Below are 26,933 nucleotides of genomic sequence, written 5' to 3'. Positions count from 1 at the left end.
ATTATCGCTGTGCATCCTCCCGACGAGAAGCCTGCCCATGAAGACGCACATATATAGTATATACGTTTCCCCCTACGTCCCGCCCTTTTACGTTCCCCTTTTTATTTTTCCCTCCTCGACCGTACGCCATAGTCCGTCCGCGTCACGATGACGACCGTGCGTATCCATTAATCCGTCCTGTACGGCCGCGTTGCGTGCTCCGGAAAAGGCAGAATGACCGTTCTCTTTAATCCTCTCTCTCTCTTCTGTACTCCAAAAATATATCTACGTAATACCTGTATCAAAACTAAAATATAAATGACAAAGCTTATACGCTTTGTATCTTTTGTTCCCGAGACACCGGAGATTCAATTTGTAAAAACATGATTAACAACGCAATTCATAAAGTCATATTTTAAATAAAAGATAAGTACTTTTGTACTTTAAAAGAACCTTATAATTAATATTCATTTTTTATTGTCGCGTTTGCGAGAAACAATAAGATATATGATATAGCATGTCGTTCAAAAAATATCAGATATTTCAAGTTTCCACTTTAACGCACACATACAATTAACGAGCCGGCTCGTTATGAAAATGAGATATAAGTTCAAAATCGATGTAATCGCTGCAATTTAGTCTCACATACAGAGATTTATAAAACATACCGATACTAAATTAATATTACTTTGAGAATAAACGATTTGTACAGTGATTAGGAACGAAAAGGTTGAAACATACGAGCGTAATTGAAGGGTATGCCTTTGGACCTCCCGCGAGCGTCTCGAAAGGAGGAAAACTGGTGCAGGTGCGCGCCTTTCTGAGAGCCGGTACAGGATTAGAGCAGATCATTTTCTCTCGGCGAGTTAATTGGCCGCTTGTACACGCGTGCGGAAGACGATACTCGATCGCCAATGGCATGGTGACACGCACGTGGCAACCGCTGCACGCCGTTTCCGGCTGCCTGGCGGATGACGCGGTTTATCGTAATAATCGAGTGCACCGATTCGTTGCGATACTCGGGCGCGATTACGTCGGGCTGATGTAACTTTCCGGAAAATGTAACGTTATCCGGGCTCGTAAAAGTACATTGCGATGTTTTTATTCAGTCTTCCTCTCGTAATGAAGAATTTTAATGGCTCTTTACAGAAAAATTCGAAAGACAGCCACAAGAGATTACACAAAGTAATTCGCACAAGCAGGCATAAATATCGTATTCTGTAGCAATAGTTTTTACAATAAAATTTATTAAGAGACATTACTTGCTGTAATTATATTTAATACTGAATTGATTAACTAAATTCTAGTAATTAAAATTATGTATATTTTTATTCTTATATTTTTTCTTTTACGAATTCTTCATTTTTTATTCGAATTTTTTAATTCTAAAAAAAATTGTTTTGAGAGAAAGTTTAAAAAAATGTTTTATCACAAAAGTCATAATAAAACATTATTAAATAAAAAGAAAGTAAAGTAATAACTCGATTATATGACATCTTAGATATTGAAAAATTTTTGTCCGTAAGTGTTCAAGTTCGAATTCTTTCGAACTTGAGCACTCTTTTTTGTTTTATAATATAATATAATAATATTATCTATGCTATTGAATCAGAATTAGTATTATGTATCAGTTATGTTTATGATATATATCGGAACTTCGCGAATTAACCCTACGAAAAACCAACACAAAGAGGGCAAGCGCGTGGCGTGCGGCCATTTTTACGATAATCGTTAACAACGAGCCTTCCGCAGCTGCATACGTAGTTTTACACTCTTAATCTCAGATATACCGCATGCACTTTGTCCACTGTAGTCGATGTAAAGCGATTACGGCGAAGGTATATGCCGTACCGTTCCAAATTGCAGAGTTTAGCGAGGAGATAATAACAGAGAGCGGATAATCACGGCGTTACGCGCGAATGAGTGATGCCCGAAGGCGAGCACCACGATGAAAATCAGAGTGCCGATAATCAATGATGATCAGCGCTACATGATAACGGGGTATTCACGAAAGCGTGGCTTGCGAATAAGCAAACAATGATATTGAGCATTTTTTCAACCTATCTCCCAGCTTTGACCATTTTAAACGCACTTGATTTCTGATTGTTGTCTAGAAAAAAACATGGATGTTGAATTTTATTTTTGTGATACGAGAATAAGATTAGATAGTCCAAGATTTAATGCTTGTGCAATGTCAAATTATTTAATTAAAATTATATAAAAATCTGATAATATATGTAATCGTTTTTTATTAATAACTTCATATATGTATACAGATAAATTGTCAAAAATGAATTTTCCGTTAAAATCTAAATTTACGATTTCCTTTAAAGAGCTAAAGAATATTGTGTTTATTTATCCAATTAGAGACTCATGAATTCAAATAGACAATAATCATTCGATGATCAATTAATGAGCGCATGATTCATCCTACAAATATATAAGTATGCGTGTTTGGGAGTTTTTTGCGATACGAGAGAATGCGAATCGCGACGGTATTTTCGTGTTTCGAAACGCGACGACCGGATATTTCGGAAGTAACCTTGGTGCGGCCAATGCGAGTCTCGGTTGCGACCGGTTGACCCGCGAGCCAGTACGCCTTAAGCCATATACGGCGAGTCACGGTGGCGCTAATAGGAAGTGTATCCTTGCCGGTTGATCCGTTCTCGGCCTCCGTCGGATAATTCCGAATAAAAAGTTCTACCATCTAAGGGAGTCCTAAGGACCCCGCAATCGGCCGCATCCACGGGTTCACGGCGTTCTCCATATGCCGCATTAACGCCGTCGGCCCAAAACAGTCACCGCGAACCTTAAAATTAGTCATGCACTCGACAACGAAGGACAGTGTCGATGACTCGCGCGAATGTCCGGCCGATTGGACAACAACTTGGCTCCTTTATGAATTGCCTATTTTTTTCTTTCCGTCTCTCCTCCGCTCGCGATGCATTGAACGAGCTGCATTATTCTCGTCCCCTGGATAGCTTTGAAGTAATTCGATGATATTTTAAGCTTCTCTGTAGCCTCGGATGACTTTCAAGTTAATGTTGAAAAGTGAAAAAGACTAACGAGGTTTGTTGAGAGGCTCTAGATTGCGCGGATATTATATATTATAACAATTATGATTAACCGAATATATATATATATATATATATATATATATATGAGTAAATATAACGAAGAGAAGGTCTGTTAATCCTTGAGTTTGACGATTAACAAAAATCTCTATATGAAATATTCCAAGACGTATTCAGCGGCCTTCTTACGTTTCTCGAGGTGTCTTTCACTTCACGGCATTTTAGCACGCGCAATCTCAATTTCCCTTTCGCAAGCAAGCAGCAGGAAGCGCGCTGAAATACCGCGTCGTGCATCGCGCACCATTAATTTCCCGCTGTAACTTCCAGAAGCGGCGCGAAAACGCTCCGTATCGCCGCCGCGTCGTCGCGCCTTCCTCTTGCGCGATTTCGCTAAAAAATCGGACATTCTATATCGCCGTGGTACGCCGGGTCGCGCGGAAAGATCTTTACCGTAACCGGAAGTGCACGACACGTTTAAGTGTTTCTCTCTCTCTCTCTTTCTTTCTTCTTCTCTGCTGGTCACGATCTCCGAACCCAGTAAATGTATCCATAATGCAAGACGCACACACCTTGTCAGAAATCGTCGGGAAAAAGTCAGATACGCCCTTACACACGTACACGCGCGCACACATGAGTGCGGCGACATCGCCATTATGGTAAGCCTGATTGTACTGCTTATTGGATGTTGCACCCACAGATATCGCGGCTATTTATACGACGACCTTTGCTTTTTCCACCTGTCCTACTTGGGGAGATCCAAGGTGTATAATACTGGATATGCACTCGCTCGAAAATTGTCTTCCGCGTGCAATTTACCCTTTCATATGAGATTGAAGATTATCGTGCAGATTATTATTAAGCGCTCTTCATTACGTTGTAAGTACGATATACTCCATTTTATTCCTATCATTATCTTCTCATCTCTTATTAGACAGATTGACAAATTATCTGATAAATCTGACAGAAGTTTTTTTTTATTATTAGGGAAAGCGTATCATCTTTCGTCGCAATTATACGTCTCGTCTTGAGTAATTAGATCAAGATTCGATTATTGGAGATTAATACATGATTAAGTTTCGTTATCAGCACGAAATGATTTGCCTACTTTATTTAAGCATTTAATGTCTATTATATTATAGATGCATACTGTGTGTGGGGGGGGGGGGAGAGGCTCCCTATCTATTTCGGTATGCTAAAATCGTTTGTTCCGGGTCAAAAATAATCGACGTTGGTCATACGAACTTTCGACCTGTGGCGTATGCGGGCCAACTAAAATCAGAGCGGGAGCCGAAAGCAAGGTAAAGCGCAGCTTCGCATTCCACGAAAGACTTGCAGTAGTAGCTTTCGTAACTTTAGCTCTCGTGTATCAAGTTCTACTCGCTATCTTAGTCCGGGAGGAAATATAATATATCTAAGAAGTAAAAAGAAAAAAAAAAGTAATTGCACGAAAAACGTTTTGACCTTCCTAAAAATGGAATATGCAAAATTAAATTACAGATAATTGTAATGAAATAAATTTAACTTAAGAAATAAAGCTATATGGTACATGGCAGCGTTTCGCTTCTTTGGAATATAAATTTCCTCCGTTATAAAGGAGTACTTTATTTTCATTATTGGGCATCAAGATAACCATCATTATCGATTTCTGGTGGATTACACGCGTCGATATAACGCGTGTCGGGCCTTATATGTTTCTGCAAGGTTGCTACGGACCTTTTAAAAAGTGGCACGTCGGTACTCGCTCAGACAGAGTTAACACGCCCGCTTTATTCTTATTCCCCTTTGGTAATATAATTCTCTTTCGTGTGTGACCCGAGTTTACTCATCTCCATTCTAAAAGCGGCGCGCGCATCTATTTCAATGTGAATCACATCTCGCTCTTAAGAAAGCATAGTTGCTCTCTCCTGCCTACGTAAATCAAACGATTCTAAAAGTGTTCACGACCACCGAAATGCGAGTCACGCTCGCGAGTCGTACATTTACGACAAAATAATGCACGATTCAGATATACCTTACAGATTATATTCCGCAAAAAACATTATTATGTAGGCATATAAAGTATCTCTCCCGAATAGAACATGTAAAAGGTATTTCTTCAAATCTTCACCCAGACAATATTAATTGTCACGTAGATCATGATTCGCATAATTCACAAAATTAATGTACGTGGATCTCGTAAATAATAGCTTTTTTGCTACAAACGCTAAATTAAAATCGACAGATAAAAAAGAGATAATTTACTCACTCATCTTTCTTTAGATGCTAAAGAAATGTAACTCATAAATCATACCAAAAATTATTCGTCGTGTACAAATCATTAAACATGACTAGTTGTATCCTATTGTGGCGATGTCCAATCTGCATAAAAGATTGCTTTTGAGGCATATCGCCTATTCGTCGGATATTGAAAGCAAAGCTCAAAGATTGCGCGAGATACAAAGACGCCGTGGTAGGCGTTGGTGTGACGGATCGGCTGGATCTGCAAAAAAATATCCCGAAAAGTCATCACTCGCCCACCGCGTCGCGCGACGTTACGTCGAACTTTTGCGCTGTTTGTAAACAGCTTTTTTCCATCGCGGATTTGTTTATTCATGATTCGGGTCGTTCTCATTACCGCCGGCGCAATCATCGCCGGTTCTCAAATTACTCGAACAGCTCTCTGGCAATGCCGTGTACCAATCACGATCGACCGAGCAAACTCGATCGGTCGAACGGCGCGCTTTATACGGCGCGACACGAGGACTCGTCCCGAAATGGCTTCTTCAAGGCTCCGCACTTCCGCGTGTCCCTCCTTCTTTTTTTCTCTCGCTATTCCTCCGTCGCGTCGCGCCGGTCCACTCGTTCTTCCGCATTTGTAATTTTTCATGTACCTCGCGGCCCGTCATGACAAGCATCATCACGTCGCGAAATCGCTCTAGCTTCTATAAAGTTTGAATTTGGCTGGCGCCAACAAATTGGCTCGAAGCCGAAATCGTGTTCCAAACATCTTAATATACGCTTTCAAGTCTAGTCCACTGATACAGTTCGTTTTATATTTTCCCATTTTCTTATCATATATTTTTTATCATTAATATTTAAATATTTATCTGTATATATATTATTCTCTATATGCATCTAATATAGATTTGGATAAAAAGTAATTGTATAATAGCACGTAAGATGATAATTCTGTCTGGTCAGATAGCTAGGGCTTAAAGCATGACGACTCTTGGGTTAAAACAAAATCGATTTTTCTCTACTGTATCTACTGTATTATGCTTAGAGGAACTATCGCGTTACTTGTTAGTTCGATACGAAGTACCGTGTCGGAACGAATGCACCGGAATGCCACTAAATCGGCGGCGACATCGTATAAGTGTCGCCCACGAGCCAGATTTCCGAACAATACAGCGGAACGGAAATGCCGTCGCGCGGCACGGGGTTCCGCGTGTGTAGAGAGATAGCGGCGGCTATATTTATATATCCGGAATATATCCGGGGGATATATATGTATATATGTATAATACATATATAAATATCGCGGCGTAAAATCGAGGCGCGCCGCACCGCGCCGCATTCATCGTCGATCAAACTGTGCTGCACCGCGACTGCGCGGCATAATTAAATGTAATGCCATACACGGCTATCGGGTTATATCGTTAATAAGCAATCGGCGAACCCGGCGGTAGGAAGTCGTCTTTTCGCGGCTCTCCGAACACGCCTTGAACGAGCATTCGGATAAAAGTCATTACTATTAATTAATGTATTGATCGTCTTGTACGAGGTGTTCCATATATACCTGGCGTCTTTTCAGTTCACAAATTCTTTGGGACGAATTCTGAATTGATTTTCAACGAAGACAGAAGTAAATAACAAAGGCTTAATTAACATTAAAATATTGTATCTGAAAATACTAAATTTTTTTGTAGAAATCATTGAACATTTCAGTTTGCCATAAATCTAACTTCTAACAGTTTCCAATGTCTATTACCACTGAAACATCCTGTACAAATGTGCATAATTCTGTGAATGCAATTTAAATGTATGGAGCGCGTAACGATTATAATATAATAGAACGGCAATTCATGGTGAATCCATGCGAAGCTTATTAACTCATTATCTTATTTCTTAAGAATGTTTTATAATTTCTTTACAATTAGCGCTATTGAGCGGTTGTTCAATGAAAATCATTTCGTGATAAATGATCGCTTTCCTAACGTCCCTTTCTCGGATCAGCATCAGACTGATACGCAATAATGATCGATTAACATTTGGTAACAAGTGGTCTTTACTCTTACAACAGTTAAACGTTCCGTCACTTGAAAAAATGTTATGCAACCGTTTCATAATAAATGGTTTTCTTTTCATGACTTTTTATAGATCACTTGTAATAAATTAATCAACCATAATTTGTATCATTAATACAGCAACAAACGCGATATGGTTTCTGGAAATACGTATCACTCGACAGATCAACGATTTAATTACCGAAGTTTGTTAATCCCATGCGTCACACTGTCGATCACTGATCTTATTGGTCGAAGATCGATCTTTCGATCACACGGAAAAGCGATTCAGGCGATCAACGTGAACTGAATCACTGAATCGATCGTCGTCCAAAAAAAAGTTCTAATCTCCGCGTGGGTTTTGCGGGTCCGAACGGTTCCCGTTATTACCGATCCCCGACGTATGCAAGCGGCGTTTGCCATTGTTCCGTCCGTCAAGCCTAATTGCACGCATGCGATACTCACGTCGAAGCTCGCCCGCTCGCTCGTTCGCTTGCTACCGGCGGCGATCTCGCGTAATCGCGTGAGCATTTATCGCGCACGTAGCATTAATCATTTCCAAGCACCTGGCGAGAGTAAATCGCCGCGCGAATTTCGCGACCAACATGCGCGCCGGATTATTTAACCCTTTCGCTTTCAGCTACTCCCGATCGCACACTTTTTCTTTCACTTGTAACATGCATATAATTTGTTGTTGTGAAACGTAGTTTGCAGCGTTGTTCTTCCAACCTCGTGATCATATATCCTGAGTTATGATTTAAATCTTTTGACAGAGTCTTGCCCTTAAGGTATACTTGACAGTCTGCGAGATCACAGTTTTTCAATGTCTATACGTTTCTAATCTTGTTTAAAATCTAAACTTGTTTAAAATTAAAATTTGTACATATGAATAATATTAATATGTTCTATTTCGAGTCATTTCTTATTCTATTATAAATATTTATAATACTATATACATATAATAATAATTTGTTATATATTAGACTTATTTTTTTATACAAATTTGTGAAAATTTAAAAATATTTATAAATTAAAATCTGAAAAATATTACTTCCAATTATTTTGCCCGTAACTAATTGCAATCGAAATTTGAATACTTCTATTCTCACAATCAAATTCTATCCCTTCAATCACAATTTTTCAAAATATTTCCATATCTAAATTTGTACAGAAACAATTTATTCAAGACAAAAAATGTAAAAGTTCTTTTTTTACTGGATAAAAATTAAGTATTGAAAGGGTTAATTTGCTCACGCAAATTCCCCTCGGCGGCTCGATTACGGTCGACGTGTGCGGCGTTTCGCTCTTCGCTCGCTCGCTCGCTACACTCAACGATTTATGTTTATTTAATTTTACGTAATGACGAGGAGAGCGCGAGAGCGCGGTAAACGCCTAACCGCGTGTCAGCGCCAAAGAAGTCGTGTTGCGCCGAGAGGTGTTTAGTAATGCCCGAGACCAGTTTCTTCCGCCGTGTTTTTCCCCCCTTAACGAGCTCGTGCCCGCGCGAGCGAGAAACGCCATTCGTGGACGGTAGACTCGCGGACGTCGGGCTCGTTTCGCGTCCAACTGAACTTAATCGCACCGCAGAATATTTCAGTAGCGATTGGCGCGACTTAGATCATTAGCGGGCGCATATAAAATACGCAGTTTTATTCACGTCAGTTAATATAAAATTATTATTTCGTGATTAATGGCACACGTTGAACTGACTTGCAATTATAGCTCGGGACAGGTATATCCAATATCACCTCGTGATTTAAAAGCGGAAGAAATTCCGTTTCCGGAATCGGACTGAAATGGTCTCGATAAGAACTTGAATCGCTCATTATAATTTGGAATTCAGACATCTTCTTTCTCTCGAAGGATATACCTCGCTCTTCCATCCGCTCGAGACGGTTAAAATCCTTGCAATATTTTATATACAGTTTACTTCACGGAGAATCCGTGAATTAATGTTAATAAGAAAATACTTTCTCCGTGCGCGCGAGTCAATTTCGCGAACGCCAACGAGATTCATCCATCTTTGAATTAAGAAAGAACGGCGGAATGCGCGCGGCTCCCTTTTGCATTACGCGGCAAGGAGCTCTTTAGCAGCTCGTTGTCCGAGTGTCTGGAGAAGACACTCTCGACGCGCTTCCACTTCAGACAGACACCGACTGCGCCATTAACTTCTCATTAGCCGGCCACGACGATGAGCGCCAGTGTCTTTGTCTTTCGCGATTCGTTCGTCGACGCGAAAGCATCGTACGTACCGGAGATTTTTTGTGTGTTGACTAAGATTAAGAATTTTATTATTAGATCCCTACGGATGGAAATTTTTCGCGAAAATTTTCTTTGGAATCCTGAACGGTCCTCCCCTTAAGATTCTTAGCGACACTTAATGTCACTCATTTATTAAAATAAAAAATAAAGCTGTAACGCACCCAAAATTTTTCATTTCTCAAACGATAATCTGTAAGTTTCTGTGAAAGAAAATTATCATTTGGGAATGCGGCATTTTCATAAGAGTTCTACATAATACTTTCTCGTCATAAATTATTAGAAATTACCACTCTGGAATAGAAAAATTATGAACTATATTATTATGATAAATCCTTTGTAAGGAAGGAAAGTAAAATTTTATATCGAAAAACTCTAAAAATATGGTGCTATAACTTTTTATAGAGAAGGGATGCATGTGGCATTTATATTTAAGGTATAACACCAAGAATTAATACAAAACGCGCAGAGCAAATGTTTCTCATTGACTTTATCGTTAGTTTGATTTACGAAAGCCCACGTTCTATGCTCCTTCGGCTATTAAAGTAGCATTATTCCGTCGTTACATCTGTCCGCGCGTTTCAATCTTCGCGCGCGTGCACATATTATTATATCGTAATCAATTTTAACGACTCCGCCGCGTCTCGCTCCACGTGCACCGTAAATCCTATCTCGCGACGAATGCCGGATCCCCAACGTAGGATCGTTACGTTCTGATGGGACGCGTGATCTCGGACGATGACCATTCGTCTCGCGCCGAAACAAGAATTGTCTCCCCTTCGCCTCCGCGCGGCGAAAAACGCGACGCGCTCGATAAAATTCGTATTCGCGGTTATTATTTCTTGCGGACTTTACAACAGCCGCATGCATGATTCATGCGTGGTGAGAGCATGGGCGCGGTGGAGAGTTTTAGAGCGTCTATATATACATATACCTTACCTGCGTGCCGGTGGGCGTACGCGATCCTTCTGCGGACCTTCGTGGTGCAAGGACCTTCAAGGTTACCTGCTGCTGCTATTTCGATCGATATGGCATGCACGTAACCTACTCTCTAAGCCTCATCCTTCAGGACCTGTCATCGGCGACTCTGGGAATGGCGCTCAAACTAATCCAGAATATTCTCCCCCCCCCCTCTCCTTTCCTTCGCCTCTATCTTCTCGTGAATTCTCCGTCTTGAGAATTCCGTTTATAATTCCGCTTATAATGGGTAGGTAATCTTAGCGAAATTAAATGTGTGTACAAATTAATTGTGTACAATATAATTACGTAACTCAATATTTAGAATATAAAAATAATTTTATTAAAATTAGCTTTTTTTAAAAGACTTTTTAGCTAAATAAATATTTTCAGAGCTAATATTTTTTATAGCTCTCACATTTATATAACCTCGCCTAATGCAAGATTTTGTTAAAAAGATAATAGCGCGACAAAATATAATAAAATCTGCGCTGCGCAAGAAGCGTGCGCTCTTAACGTTGTGCGTGCTTCCACGATAATCTGTCAGTCTGTCCTCGATAATGTTCCTGGATCTCCTTATCCTCACTTTACTTCCCTTTCACTGCCTCTTACTTCACCTGCGCATCACGCGTGGTGGTTCACTCGAGACTGATGAACGTGCACTCGCGACGCGCCGTGAAGCAAGTTGTATTTTCGTGCAGGTAATTAAGACACAGTTACTGCGACAACAAACATGCGGCAAACGTGTTTTTTTTCCCCCCCTGTACGATGACTAATGATTCGTCGCGCCTTTTGCAGGATGATAAAGAGCAAATGCATATCCCGTGTATTTTATACCTATATAGCGAGACAATTGCGGCCTACTTTTTGCGCCGGTTTCTGAAACAGTCGGCGATGCCCGAAGAGAGTATAACCGATCGAGACCGTCTCGTAAATTAATTGCAGCGTTAAAACGAAATTGCTTAGTAAATTATTGTTATCTTTAACGACGATCGCACACGACGATGCGGCCTCGTCAGTCTATTTCGGTTACGCTTTATGCCCTTGCACCTCGTCAAGAGACCGATTATTGCTTATTAACGAAGCGACCGGTCGCCGGCAGAGAGCTATTGGAAGCGCGCCGTGATTGCATTTAATCGACATTTAATGGATCCGTAGAAGCGATCGTCGCGGATGGGATACACCCAGCAGTCAGCGAAAAATCATTTTATCGATCATTCTGTTAGTCTGTCGCATGGTCGCATCCAACACGCATGCAGCGTATAGAGAGAGAGTGTGTTCCTGGAATAATGAACTAATATATTATCGAAACGTTATGAAAGAATTTAATAGCGCGTGGTCTACATGATATAGCGTTCTCTATATAATTTTTGATTATATTGATTATAAGTCTACTAAACATCTTTTACTCAAATCTTTTTGTTCTTCGCAAAACGAGACGCGAAATTATTGACTAATGTAACTTAATTCATCAAAATATCCCTATTAAATTTCTTATATAATTAACGCATTCTCTCTTTCTCTTCGAAGGAGCCTCGATATTGCTTTTGATATCGGCGGATCGCCATTTTCCCAGAGGGTCCCCGCAACGGGGCCCCGTGATTTTTCGCGATGCTCGAACGGTGGAGGGGCGCCGTGAAGATGCAAATCGCATACGGCCGGCCGTATCGCGTCCCGTTCCCGCGGCGATTTGCATATTCCATGCTTTTCGATATCTGTCCGAGTCGGTGTACCACATCTGGCGTTTCGAGGTAAGTATTACACTCTCATGGCGGCGAAACGTAACCAGCCCAGCAGTGCCATTTCCCACCGATATCTGCCCATCGCGCGGACTCGGACTCTCGCGAGATACGCGTGCGTACTACGACGATTTTCCGGCGAGCGTATCGCCCTGTTGTTTTTCCCTCGCTATTTTTTTTTCTCTCGCACGCGAGGATCACGTCAGCGAACAATTTCTAAATTCCCGTCCTAAATTCGCCGCCGCTATAACGATGAATTTTCACGCGAGATTTCCCGTGCCGCGCGATCGCATTAATGACGATTTCGCACGCGAGATTTTCTACGCGCCAATGATGATTTTCTATGCAGGTTTTTTTTCGCACGGCGATTGTCGATGAAACTCACAATCAGCTTCACTCGAATGTATACATATGTATAATACTGCACGCGAGCAACAATCCAACGGCTAATGCCAACGCAACACGCTACATTTTTCCCGTGAAATTTTTCGAGGGACGAATTTTTCGCGATCTCGCTCGCGAAAGGTCGCGTTAGCTGAAAGAGCGCGCGCGTCGTCGGTCCAAGTGCTAAGAGCGGAGCGGGGCAAAGTCAACGACCGGCTGTTAATCGACTTTACATGATAATAGACCGAAGCGAATCGTGCCACGGTTGCCTCCTCTAGAAAGTTCGATTCGTGTGCAGGAAAGTCGATTACTTCGAGAGACAAGAGGCTGCTCGAAGACCTACGACGCTCCGATAGAGTCCCTTTTAAGCCGGACTTGCCGCAACGTGCTGCGGAACGAAGAAACGAAAGAACGCGAGCACGTCCCGCGTTCTCCCAGTCTCCTAACCCTCTCAGTATCGAACCTTTATTTATTACAAGCTCCGCTATGCCGTTCGAGCCCGCCATCCTCTGACCTATTTTTAAGACATAACAATTCTCTATGGATTATCCATTCTGATGTCTTCATCTTTCATCTCCCATGTTTACTTTACTTTCATTTTTATACTTAATTTTTAAGCTCCTATCTTCTAATTATGCATTTTATGCATTTTTCAAATTTAAAAGAATCAAGTATGTTCAAAAATGTTTAGGATATTTTCTTAAGTTGACTTTGTTGACGATTGAATTAATAAGAAATTTTTGCATTTCGTGAACCTACTCCATATAACTGAGCCAGTTTCATCGACAAAGAATTATTCATGCGAGCATAAGCTGCGAGAAATTCTTTTTCTTATTTTCTTTCTTCTGACGTCATGAGATCAGATTCTTAACTTCGAGAAGGTAAGGTAGTTCGTAAACATCGCGTAAAAAATTCTTAAATTAAGGAGCAGATACTAAGTGGAGAACCTCTCTTGAGTATTTGAAGCACGTATTTGAGTAATTTCGCAACGCGCCGTCCCCTTGGGCCACGGGAAATACGATTTATTTTCTGGACGTAGTTTTCTGTAGCAATTAACAGCCGCGCGTTGACAACGTGCTTTTCATTAGCATCGCGAAATCGCTAGACTGTTTAAACGTCGCTGGATCTTGTATGTACTCTTGTGTGCAAAGCTCACTATACTAAAAATAAATAAACGAATTTTATTAATAATTTTTAAATACACGAAACGAGTAATCGACACGATAATTAATGTAAAAGCTTATAATGTTGACAAGTACATTTTTAAGCAATATGATATTATTATAGCTATTTTCTAATAAAGTATAATAATTTTATTTAATAATACTATTATTAAATAAAATGATAGTGAAAAAAAATATAAAGTATTTAAAGTAATAATTTCAATTAATAATGCTATTATCAATGGTGCTAATAATGTTATTAATACGTGCTTCAAGATTATTATGACAGAAAGTTTTGTTGCGCGGTGTGTTCCGAGCCGCGAGAGAGTGAGCAGAGAACTTTGGCGTTTGAGTCGATCGCCGGTCTCTCGCTGTTATTCAGTCGTTACTGGACCGTGGTGAGCACCAGGCATCAGGTGGGCGTAGGTAGTACCTACGCACTCTCGGGAGAACCCGGAGGCACCTGCGTGCCGCCCACGAGGCAGCCAAGGCACTTCGGGCAAAAGCGTCCCGGACAGCCCGTTTGCCCATTCGATTCGATTAGCCGGCGAAGCGATGAAGATCTTAATGTTATTCGCCGCGTAATCGCCCATCTGAAATCTCCGCTTCTCGGCGGTAGATAGATAAATGGGAAAACGTACGGCGCGCGCAGATAATGAAGCTTCCGTATACCACTGTGACAGATGGCCGTAGTAGATGCCAACTGCCATTTTTCGTTTGTCCTTCCGAGAGAGACTCTTGCAGGCCATGCGATTCAAATGCGATCGTCGTGAAGCACACTCCGGGATATTATTATACAACGATGAATACTTTGACGTGTATTTTTCGGCGCGTTTATTTATTTTTACAACTTTAAATATCTCTATATATGAATATCTCACGTCCACTTCTGAATTGAGAGGAAAAGTGTTCCGCAGGCTTGATCAATGTGTGAAAAAAGAACGATCGTCGCGTCGATAAATCCAACTTTCGAAATACATGCGTATACCCATAATGACTGCATTGCAGGAAGTGATGTTAAAGAGATTAAACTTTGCGTGTGGCTTTCGCGATTTTAGACGAATTGCCGCCGGCTTTTGGTCTTTTTAGGTTCTTCTGTGTGACTATTATTGCCGAGAACGCCTTTCCTATCAAATTTGATGAATGTGCGCGCGTGATCGGCTACTTAAGAGAAAAAAGCTTAGATTTCTCCTCTTAATGAAGTTCCGCAGCAAAATAAACATCATTGAGAGACTTATGTACTTTTCTAATTTCGCACTTTCCCATTTCTATCGATCGTTTCGACAAAATTCCGCCTCACAAATCCCCTTCACAAAACTAATAACGACGATTCTTTTACATCCCACCAAGTATTGTCCTACGCTTGTATTTACATATTAGAGACTTAAAGGCTTAAAAATTTTTTATTGTCTACTAAAATAAATTTTATTATATTTTTCTATACCTATCTTAATTATTTTATAAATATTTTTTACTTATATATGAAGAATTTTTTAATATGCAGCATATTTTAGAAAATATAGAAAGCCCTAAAGGCCACTTAATATAAAATTATACCTATAGCTATATATAAGACATAATCGTTCCAAGAATCATCTTTCTAACGATTCAGCACCTCCACGTTATTATGATAAATCGTGAATCATAGCCTTTGTGATAGCTTTTGTAAATCACAGCTAGATATTTTAAGGCATTTAATCGTATTATCGCTTTATTATCTGTGCGTTACGTAAAGCTAAGAATCTCTATATAAAAAAACAAAAAGAGCGACTTGCTGTCTCATGGACGTGGGCTAAAAGTCGCCGACAAAAAATCTCCCGATTACGCCATTTCCCGAAACCCGTAAGTGTTTGAGTATCCTCGCGCCCGCGAGCACTCATATCGTCCATTAAAAAAAGTTTAAAGTGTTCCCTATCAATATGCGCCTTGTATTCCACACGCAATCCCTCGCCCATCTGCGATTATTTATTGAATAACTAATCGCATAAATTTAATCGCATCGAGACGGCAGTACGCGTTATTAGCGCTTCATGTATGTACATATACCACCACGCGCGCGTTACATTCGTTCCTTACCGCAGCCGATGCATATGACACAACAGGAGAGAGGAAGAGAGACGTAGCGTGACAAATCAATTCAGACAATATTATGGCTAGTATATCCGCTTCTAAATATATACATACGTTTCTCATATTTGCATAATAAATATCTGCACGATTATCAGTAGTCAAAACACACACACACATACATATACATGTAAAAATATACATTCACGTATTGAAGAAAAATGAGATTATTCGGTGCCAAACTTATCACATTCCGAGATTTTCACTCCATCAAACAAATATTTACAGACTCGGAATCACAGCCGCAATTTTCGAATTACCGCTAGATACGATTTCACTGATAGAATGTGATAAGATTATTAGTACATATATATATACCTATATACTAATAATCTTATCACATTCTATCAGTGAAATCGTATCTAGTGGTAATTCGAAAATTGCGGCTGTGATTCCGAGTCTGTAAATATTTGTTTGATGGAGTGAAAATCTCGGAATGTGATAAGTTTGGCACCGATTAATCTCATTTTCCTTCAATATACGTGAATGTATATTTTTCGGAGACGCAAATGACATGCCTGCGATGCATATTCGATTTTTTTTATCGTAGCACGTACGTTTTACGATATATTTTATTGCGCGTCCTTCGACGAAGGACACAAGAATATCTTTTTTTATATCTCATTTTTATACAAAATGTAACACGTCCCCAAGAGACGGGACGTTCTTGAGCCACTCTTTCTTGCCGGGAATTAAGATTTGCTTTCGCGTTCGTCACGTAAATAATTCTCCTTACGGCGAGATGCATGCCGCGCGTAAGTACGTGTGCGTGAGCGGCGGCGCGTTCTATTTATACGCAATCCGCGTGTACGCCAGCAATAAAATCGTGGCGCAAATTCGGATGAGGTAAGGTCATCAGCGTGAGAGCGTGGGAGTACTTTCACCGCGACGTAAACGTTATTACGGCCAAAGCGAAAAACGCGAAACATAATACCGAAGGCGTGCGCTGGCCTCGCTAAGAGAGGCGCCCGTTAAAATTCCACACGTTGACAAATCGCGGTGTCTCCCCTCTTCTGGGTGCTCGGGGAGTAACGACAAAGCGCGCGATACCCGGTCTATCGGCGTTAATCACGATCGAACAGCTGGACCGGTACCGCGGCGTATTATCGCTTGCAGTCTGCAGGCGTCCGATTTTTTCCGCAAGATCTCGTTTCTGCACGCTATTCGCACGTTAAATCCTCTGTCTCCACCTGGACTTTACGATCCGTGTCTATTTGTTACGTAATATTTATAGTTGATATAAAATTTGCCATAAAATTGTTATGCTCGCGGCTCGCAAAGGCTTGCAATTGAATTCCTGATGTCAAAAAATTACGAATATTGCCAAAAGTATAAATATTCCACGACGCACCCGCTCGTGTAATCTATAAATACCTTTTCTCTTGAAGTAAAGTAAAAAGTGAGACGTGAGTTTAAATATATGACTTTTATGAGACACCAAAATTTAACGATCCCCGGTTCATTAATAATGTAAGATAATCACCAATTAGCATTAATAAGACTTTATGTATGACGGTAAAACTATTGCGTGAAAATGTCACATAAAATATCGTGAAGATTCATCACTGACAGTTAGCAAATATTTTAATAATTATGATAAACATCAATAATAATTCCAACTAATACAGTCGAACCTCTATAACTCGAAAACCGACTCAAAAAACTTCGAATTTTGTACTTTAAAACCGATTATAAATTATAAACTCTCGTACAAATTAGCTTCCGTAATTTTCATATGTTAACTCTTTTACTCAACTTCGATAAAGCGAAACCTTTGTAACTTGAAGATTTTTATAGCTGGTCCCTTGAGATTCGAGTTATCGAGGTTCGACTGTACTATTGCGTCAAATGATTCATCTTCAAACATTCGGATATACATTCCATACGTACATTCTACTTCGATTTCTTAAGCAAAAATTTTCTCGCACGAAAGATTTTCTCGCTTATCCCAAGCCGAGACAATTCTCGCCCTTTTCCGAGACGCGATCGAAATCTCTTCGAATTGACGAAAAGAGAAGGACTCCTGTTGACCAGAGAAAATACGTACGAGCGCTCTCGCGGCTTTTATGCTAATACCTATAAACTCCGACCCAATCGTCGCTGTTATTATCGAGGCTACTACGGCCGATCATAAATCTCCCGCACGACGGCTGGACGTTTCAAAAATGGCTCCTTCCGAGATTCGCGCGCACCCGGACTCTCGAGGGGAGACGTGTGTTCATGCTGATGCACACGTATACACACACATACACACAGGTGCACGCACATACCGCTGGTATACACCATTGTTGGTACTCTCGAGCAGAGCCGTCTCGCCATATGCGGCAAGGCCGCCCGTCCGTGTGGTACTGGACCTCATAACGGGCTCCGCATATTCTACCGCCGTTATCGCGGAAAAAACCCGGAAAATACGGCCGATTTTCGCGATCATTCTCTTCGATCCCTCACACGCAAATACCTAAATGTTCTATTTACGATGAAAATATCCTGTTTTACAGTGTCATTACGGATAAATTATTTCTAACAAACACATAAGTATTTCTAAAAAAAAAAACACATAAGTATGAATTGTATGGAATTATATAGAATATATAGAAACAGAGAAATAATCTGCGCCAGGAAAATATGATTCAGTAACGATACTTTATTAAACCTATTATGTCTAGTTTTCTGTTACGACAGTGTAGGTATTATCGTGAGATTCCATAGATGGACTGAAAGAAAATGAGACGTAAAAGGAGAGAAAATTAAAATAGACAACACGATGATGTTCTTGTTAAGGCCTTTTATTAATCTTTTTATATAGTTTTTGGTCAATTTACAACTGTTCGTAGATAAAATAATGTAACATAGGCAACGTTGCATATAATAATAGCAATTAATCTTTATTATTCTCTTGATGATAATAATCATAATAATAATAGTAATCGTCGGTCGTCATCATAGCAATAGCTGCAATAATAGTATCAATATTATTGGGATAATCATCGATTATTGCTTAATCGTTAACGCACGGCCGTGAAATCGCTGGGGTTACAAAAGCTTAGGACTAAGGATTAGCCGTCCGGCGCCTAAGATATTGCGCGCTGTAACGAGAAAACGAGTAAAATATTCCTCTTATCACCAGATCGCTCTGGTGCACTGTGTTACGATACTATGACTTAAGAAAAGCGAAACTCAGCCGAGCGCGAAATTTTCGCGTAAACGCAGGGATCGTTTTGAATGGATCGTCTCGGATCGATCGGACATATCGATGCGCGAGTACTTGAGATTTCATTGCTCGCTGCATCGTGTGGCGGTTCTTCAATACATGAATAAATATATATGTATTTTTCCAATATATAGACAAATATAGTTTCCTTTTATTTGTTATTCCACATATGTATTCGCGTTCTATCTCAGGATTGGAAAATACGTAGATGACGGTAATATCGATTGACTTGAAATCTAAGGAATTGAGGCTTTGAGGAAATGCGAATTAAGAAAAGTGTGACTTTCTTGCGGGCAAAATACGACGGAAATATCTTACGTTTACGCGCGCGCATGCGATACGAATCTCTCCAGTGTTCGGCTATCTCTCGCTGATTTTCGCTGAGAGTGGTGCTCGGTAATTCAGTATCTCTCGCGCATACTTAACCCTTCAATGACGGATACTCAATTCTCCGTGAAAACGCGAAGAATTTTCATATGCGATATGTGTACGCCACATAACATCGACATGCTTGCATTATTATTTAAGCGACGTTTTGACTCTCGTAATACAGTTTCCAAAGAATTATTTCCGCTAGCGTTCTACGTATCGAGAAGTCTCAAATATAAAAATACGTATCTTATTGTTTTTCTTTTTAGCGTAAACTAACGAGACGCAACAAATAACCCGCGTTAATCGCGGCGATGATTATCGAAGGGTTAAGTCAGCTTAACTTAGCAGAACGTATTTTACACTTAGAAAACGAAGATATGCTTTTAACAACGCATTCATTATATATATTTACAGAAGATGGAACGCCTTGTCCGCGCAGCACCGAACTCCAGTCGCAGGTAAGCCCGCCGTGTTTTCCTCGACCAACCGTTATGTGTGTATGCGTGCACATTCACCGGACATCGTCGCGAGCCCTTTCGAAGCGAACTAAGTGGGTACACACAATGGCCGTCTACAGACTAGAGATCAATTTAATAATTATAAGCCCGGAGGGGGAAGGGGGGGAAGGCGAGGGGTAAAAGATTCGTCGCCGAAAAATTGTTCGCGAAGATATTTACAGGCAGAATGTTAGTTCGCGCGCATACCCGTGCAGAAGACACGTCGTTTATGTATATACGCGTAAAGAGACGTACGTATAGGAAATTGCTCGAATTCCGAATAAGGCAAGACGGCCTTCGATTCCGTCGCTGGCTATAATCCCCGCTGTGTATCGGGATGTTCGCCTCGGGATTCTCACGTATTTCCTGACCGACGGTAAAACGTACATCTACAGCAGACGATTAAAGAAGACTTTCCTGAAAGCTCCGGCGGAAACGAACGGAGAAAAGACCGACATTTACCGTCCGAATATCGGAAACGCTCCTACTCGCGGCTGTCGTATGTGACCTACACGTCTACCCCTACACGTCGTGATACTAAAAAATATCCCTCTTCCATGCTATTCGTCGACAAAATAAACCTTTTTCTCTCCGCCTTAATCCGTTTACTAAGACACTTGGTAAAAAACTTGGCGCTACGCTTGCGTTTGGTATAAAAAACAGTTAAACACTGGAATGGCATTTGTCCGACAACACACGTCGCTATCTACACAATGCAGTCTGCTCTATATTGGGTGAACGGGGAGGGAGGGGCTGGGAGGGGGAGGGGTTCGTTTGATTTTTCATTCGACGAATCACTCATTCGATCTCTTCAATGTCTAATCAATTCCTTCTTTATCTTTCTCTATCTGTCTCGTTCTCTTCCATTCTTTCTCTCTCCTTCGAGCGAGGTCGTTAACGTGTAATAAATCATCTTTGATAAATATATCCGATAAACTATATAACTCTTTAAATAAAAATTATTAGGCGTTATTGATTGCGAACGATAAAAACAATTGAGCGTGCAATTGCTACGGTCTTTTCGACGATCTTTCAACTTTTCCGATCACTTGATCTTGGAAATCGGCATCGTCAATCGATCGTATCTGTTCTTGAAGTATCTTGACTCGTTATGTTAAAGATAGATTCAAAAAAATCATCAGGATTTTCGATAATTTATATTCACAATAATTGCTTAACAATGCAGTAAAGAATTTCAGTTTTTAAAATATTTTACATGATAATTTAAGGATTATTGTTTTAAGGCCAATAATCGATAAGCATACCTACGGGATATGCAATGAAATGACTGGAAGCGAATCAATTGGGATGTCATTAACGCAAGACTCGCCATAGCTAATTGTCCACTTTTGATTCCGCATTGATCAACTGAAAACTCGTTTACGGAACAAATTTCCTACTCATTCGACTCTCTTTCTCCATCTCTCTTTTGCTCACTTCATTGTCTATCGTAAACGTCGTTTCATTCTTCAGCACCATCTAAGCACCACCCCGATACGTGACTACTAAGAACTACTAACTGATTGACCCCGTACCGTTAAGGCCCGTTAAGTTACTCTTCAGTCGGACGTCTTCGATCTACAACGATAGTCGTTGAAGGTGCAGGCAAAGAGCAAAAATAGAAAGCAACATTCTAAGCATCAAACTATTTGCGATCACGATAACTCGAGCGTAAAACACAAACATTGAAATGTTAGAAAGGCATTTAATGTTATTAAAAATTTTCGAAATTTAAACTTCGAAATATCGAAACTTGTAGAAGCTTAAATTTCAAATTTTTGGAATTTCTCAAAACGGTTGATTTTAATAAATTTAGATCTTTGACTCAGAATCTCATGAGATTTTACTTGTTAAGTTTAGAAAAATAATTAAAAAGTAATTTTAAAAATAATCTCGTTTCTGTATAACATGTATAAAGAAATTTCATCTTTTCTGAAAGATAATCTTAAAACATATTCTTTCAATATTAAAAACAAAAAAAGTAAAGTGCTAATCGTAGTTAATACTTAAAATTCTTAAATCTTAAAATTCATTAACTTAAAGTTTATTTTAATATTCTATAACATATATTACTGACCGAAGACATTTTATAGTATGCTGTAAAAATAAAACATTTATGTAAAAATGATCGACTTGCAATGAAATTCATTCCTCATTATACACTTTCGGTTTCACTTTTACTTCTAAAAATTTCTACGCTATAGATCTATAAATCCGTCAAATACCTTTTCATTTAATTATCCAAAACATGTAAAACGTATTCCTACCCTTATTGATCAAGACGTCCGACCTTAGCTATCGAATCAAGAATCAAGCACGGCGAGAAGCGCAATTACTTACGCGCGCGCCTGGTTGCCCACATTGACGTCAGCACCTACTCGATCAGTCTAACTTAGCCTAACACGCGAAGGCTACCTGGTGTATCTCGATCCTCGTGGCTAAAGGAGAGGAACCACCCTCAAACGCTGTCCGACGCCACGGACATCGGTCTCTTGTAGGAGAGAGCACGAGGTACCGGTATCCTCGAGCATCCTTCCTGGGGCTTCGGGTCCTTTCTGGGAGTGACCGAAACCTGAACGTCCTGCGGCACTGTCATCGCCCCGTTACTATCCACCCACACTTTGGCAAAGTCCATATCCGCGGCACCGTCGGTCGTGGTGGTCTGGTAGTCTCTCAGGAGGCCCTGCAGCTTCTGCACCATCTGGCGCTCGTCCTTCAGGTCGCCCAATTTCTGCAGAATCTGGTCGAGCAAGGGATTCGTCGCTTTGGTGGGCGACGATTGGAGGGAAGCGGTGCCCATGGTGGTTCTGATCCTCCTGCCGTTTCTGTCATATTGCATACCAAAGTTCGGGCTTGGCCGGGATTGCAGACTCTGTCTGCCCGGACTCTTCCGTGAGAAGCTCGGCGTTGTGGCGCACGTGGCCGGCGTGGATCTCGGATCCAAGAAGGTGTCCGTCTGAATGCTGGCCCGCCGCCTGGTCTGTCGGCCGTTCCATGTGGCGCTACTACCGACTACTGGCGCTTTGGAGGACTTGGGTGAGGCTATCGGCGATAACACCTTGCTGAGACTTCCGGTCGGCGTTGACTTTCGTAGCGTTCCATAACTTCCGTTGCAGGCCTTGTTGCGAATCGAACCTCCTCGGTTCAGTGGGCTACCTTCCGGACTGGAATTATCTTTAGGCGTCTTGCTGCCGGACGACGCTTTGGATAAGTTACTGTTCTCTCGCGCGATGGAACCGGCGCGGGGAGTCCTGTCGCCTGTCGACGAGGACGCCCCGCTCCTGGACGGGGACGAGACTCGTAAAGGACTCATCAGCCTATCTTTCCGGACTACCTTCCGCAATCCGGTCTCGATACTGTCAGTCTCCACACCAGATTTTTCCTCGGGTTCCGCTTTTGGAGGTTGCTCTGAAACAAGAAAAGAGCAGACGCGTGTTTACGCTGGAAATCCGAAACTTACTCGGATTATATTTTCTGACAAGTTGATGGTTTTATTATTCTTACGCAACATAAATCTTTCATAATATTATTATTCTCATATTATTATTGCTATCATGAATTTATTACTAATTATAATTGTAACGCCTACTAAAATTAATGAGCTCATTAATTATTGTACTTAATTAATGTTACGATTAAAATTAACCGTAACATCTAAATAATGTCTCTGTTCCTGCCATTTAGAAACTAGAAACCACAAACCACGAATTACATAAGCGAAATGTTACACAATTTGGTAATTAGCATTCCAATCTCGTCGTTTCCGTGCAGCAATCTATTAGCGCGTCATTATAGCGACGTTTTCGATAAGCACGCGCGCAACATCTGGTATCTGGACCGGATCGAATTTTTTTATTATCGCGAGATGACAACTTTCACGAACACGCGCAATTTAGAAGCCGAAAAATCTCAACGATCAATTGATCAATCTCTCTTGTTAACACATTTAACATAGGCAAGGTAAAGGAATAGACCCTGACACAATTGAGAGAATGTTGATCCTCTCGATTTGCATCGACAAGAACACCTGCGACGAAAACAAATATAAAATCCAAGGCAAATGAAATCCTTCATCGGGACTTCTAGAAGTGATTACCATAAATTTTCTACTGCTTTATATAATATGAGCTTGGATTTTTCTACATAATTTTTATGTAATTCGTTATGTAAAATTCTATGCAGATGTCATCGTGTTATGCTCCGCTGACTTCATATAATTTATGTTACATTATATAATAATTATTATTGGTCATATATTTACGTATTTGTGCCATTATTAACTTGTCAATATTGTCTGGACATGAGTTGTATGTAAGATTCTTATTATCAAGTTCTATAAACATATTCTTTATCTTTATCTACCGCTAAAGAAGCAATGGTAAACGAAACTATTATAATTTTTCCCACAAAACTTGCACAATTTATAATTATAAGAAATGGATATGAAATTGAATCCACGCATAGGAAATTGAATTTATTAATTGAAAAAAATGTATACATTTTGATTCGTGTTACTTTGTAAAATTAGAATCGACTTTCGTATTTCTCTCACGAGATGATGTCACCATGTCGCATTTCGTCCCACATTTCATTTTCGCACATTTTGTACGCACCCACGTCTAAACTCCAGAGAAAGTCCATTCTTCGCAGAAGGAGAGAAATTAGATTTTTAAATTTATGTATCGATGCCACGCGCGAGAATGGCAGAATGGAGTAAATTTTGAATTTTCAGAATATGTAAAAATAGAATAATAATAATAATCATAGGACTTTTTTTGTTAATTCCGAAAGAAAGGAACTACCCAAAATACGGTTCGCCGATCACGTCGAGTTTAATCCTCGTTAGTTCAGAAGAGTCGATCAAGATTCTCGATAACGCATTGCATTTTTTTAATCCGGTCAGCAAACGAACGCAAACGCAAAAACATTCGCATAAATATTAACGCGTCCGGTTGGAGATTGTTGAGCTACGGCGGGCATACGTATATTCGCGCGCGAACGTAACTTGTAATTAAAATCCGAGAATCGAAAATCTATTTCGAGATCTCGTCCTAGTAACACGCTGCTGGTCAAACCGGATTCAACCTTCATCGATCTAACGAGTCCTTGGAACTCGTTATTAAAATTACGCAAATGAATTACGAACTGAATTTGTTGAAGAAACCAACGTTGACGTTCTTGCTAAACGCAGTTAATGTTAGGTTCGATATCGTGGTATCCGTATTTGATATCGTATAAGACGTTTATAGCATGCATAAGTGCATAATTTACGAGATTTATGGTTTATAACGAGAAAATTATAGGATTTCCTTAACATAGCCCCTGAATCTTTTATCTATACGAGTGTATCATTGGATCTATAGTTTTATTTTCGCAAAAGAGACTCAGTTCTAAGAACGGACTTATCTTTCATCTGCGAAAAACTCCATTAACAGGATAGCTCAGAAAACATCGAGTTTACGTTTGAAATATTATAACCGTAATATTAAAACAGGTAGTTTTACTAGCAAAACAAAACGTAGCGAGAGAAATTAGCCGTTGTATTTTTATCTTATCAAGGAACTACCGCAAAGGTAACTACCGTTACGTTGAGTATTGTCAGATGAGGACGACACTCAGAAACGTTGAAACGAATTCCAGTGAAGTCGTGAAATTTTTTTTTGCTGCCCTAAAAAATTGCGCATCGTTACCAAATGCCATTCTCAACAATACTTCATATACGACGTGACGAATGAGCATTCTTTAAAATCACAACTTGTAAGAGTTTCTTATAACTTTCAATCTCCTTAATTATTTTAATTTTGATACGTTAAACACGATTACGACATCTACAACGCGTATTACTATCGAAACATATTATACATATATATACACAATTAGAGGATAATAATTGGACATTTTCCAAGACAAGCCGTCAACAATCAATTTAATCCTTTTGAGCCTCCGAAAAAGATTTCGTAGCTACACGGTCTTAATAAACTTTCACGGTTGTCTCGCCTGCCTGTCTTAATCGTCGCGCAATTTTGTTTTTACTCTCGATGCCAAGGAGAAGTTCTCTCTCGCCCGAGTGAACGCGGATCTCCTTCGAAACCGAAGCGAAACGCTTCGGTATCGCGAACGTGCTGACGCGCATCGCGGAGCACATTGCGTGCATATCTCATTGCCGTTGAAACAAATCAAGTGCCTCGATGCACATTTTCGAAACGTACGCGCGCTCTATCGCCGTCGCATAAATTAGAGATATCGATGTAAATGAACGAGTCATCGGAGGTCGCCTCCGGCGGCTTCGCGTAAATCTCAATAAAATCCCGCGGGGATGACTGATCCGCACGGTCATTTGGACTTAGCGAACCCACGGACCCGAGCTCGGTAAACTGCGAACATTTACATACATTTACACATCATATATCCTCGTAAACACATGTTTTTGAGTAATAGCGCAATAAATTTCAGGAAAAGTGGAATTAAGATTCTATCTAAAATTAATAAGAAAAATAAGAATAACTAAACCCGTATGCAAGTTTGATAGAAGAAGCAGGACAGCGAAAGTTAAAGATAATATTTATGTATAAGTATCTCTTAAAATTTTTTTTTATTTTTATTTTAATACGACATTTGTTGCCGAGAACGCCTTCGGATTGTCCTTTCATTTCTCGCGAAATGAAACGCGAAAGTTCATCTCGACCGTGTATCGAGAATTGTATAGGACGATGTAACACTAGAGGCCAATTTGAATTTTAAAATAAATTATATTCTGCAAAAGAGTATTTGTACACTGCAAATCCAAGTGTGTAAATCTGTAGTCACATTTTACGCATTTATACGCGTGTTATATTTTTACACATTTTATCTGTGTTTTACACAGTTAAATGCATATTTTTTACGCTTACACATATTATTGTAAAA

The 26,933-nt window shown here is 40.1% G+C and overlaps 1 protein-coding gene across 2 annotated transcripts in view; it reads right to left on the bottom strand.

The window, feature by feature from the left end:
* Window positions 1-18,717: 18,717 nt before the first annotated feature.
* LOC105449567 (GAS2-like protein 2) overlaps window positions 18,718-26,933 on the bottom strand; it is a 67,200-nt gene continuing 58,984 nt past the window's right edge. For both annotated transcript variants that reach the window (XM_011688833.1, XM_011688834.1), the window contains exon 8: window positions 18,718-23,435. In XM_011688833.1, coding sequence (XP_011687135.1) covers window positions 22,486-23,435 — 950 coding nt within the window. In that variant the 3' untranslated portion in view covers window positions 18,718-22,485. The remainder of the gene's footprint in view (window positions 23,436-26,933) is intronic.

Source organism: Wasmannia auropunctata, unplaced genomic scaffold, assembly GCF_000956235.1.
Source record: "Wasmannia auropunctata unplaced genomic scaffold, wasmannia.A_1.0 LD336074.1, whole genome shotgun sequence".
Lineage (NCBI taxonomy): Eukaryota > Metazoa > Arthropoda > Insecta > Hymenoptera > Formicidae > Wasmannia > Wasmannia auropunctata.
Note: the sequence above shows the minus strand (reverse complement) of the source record. Positions and strands in the feature narration are given on the sequence as shown.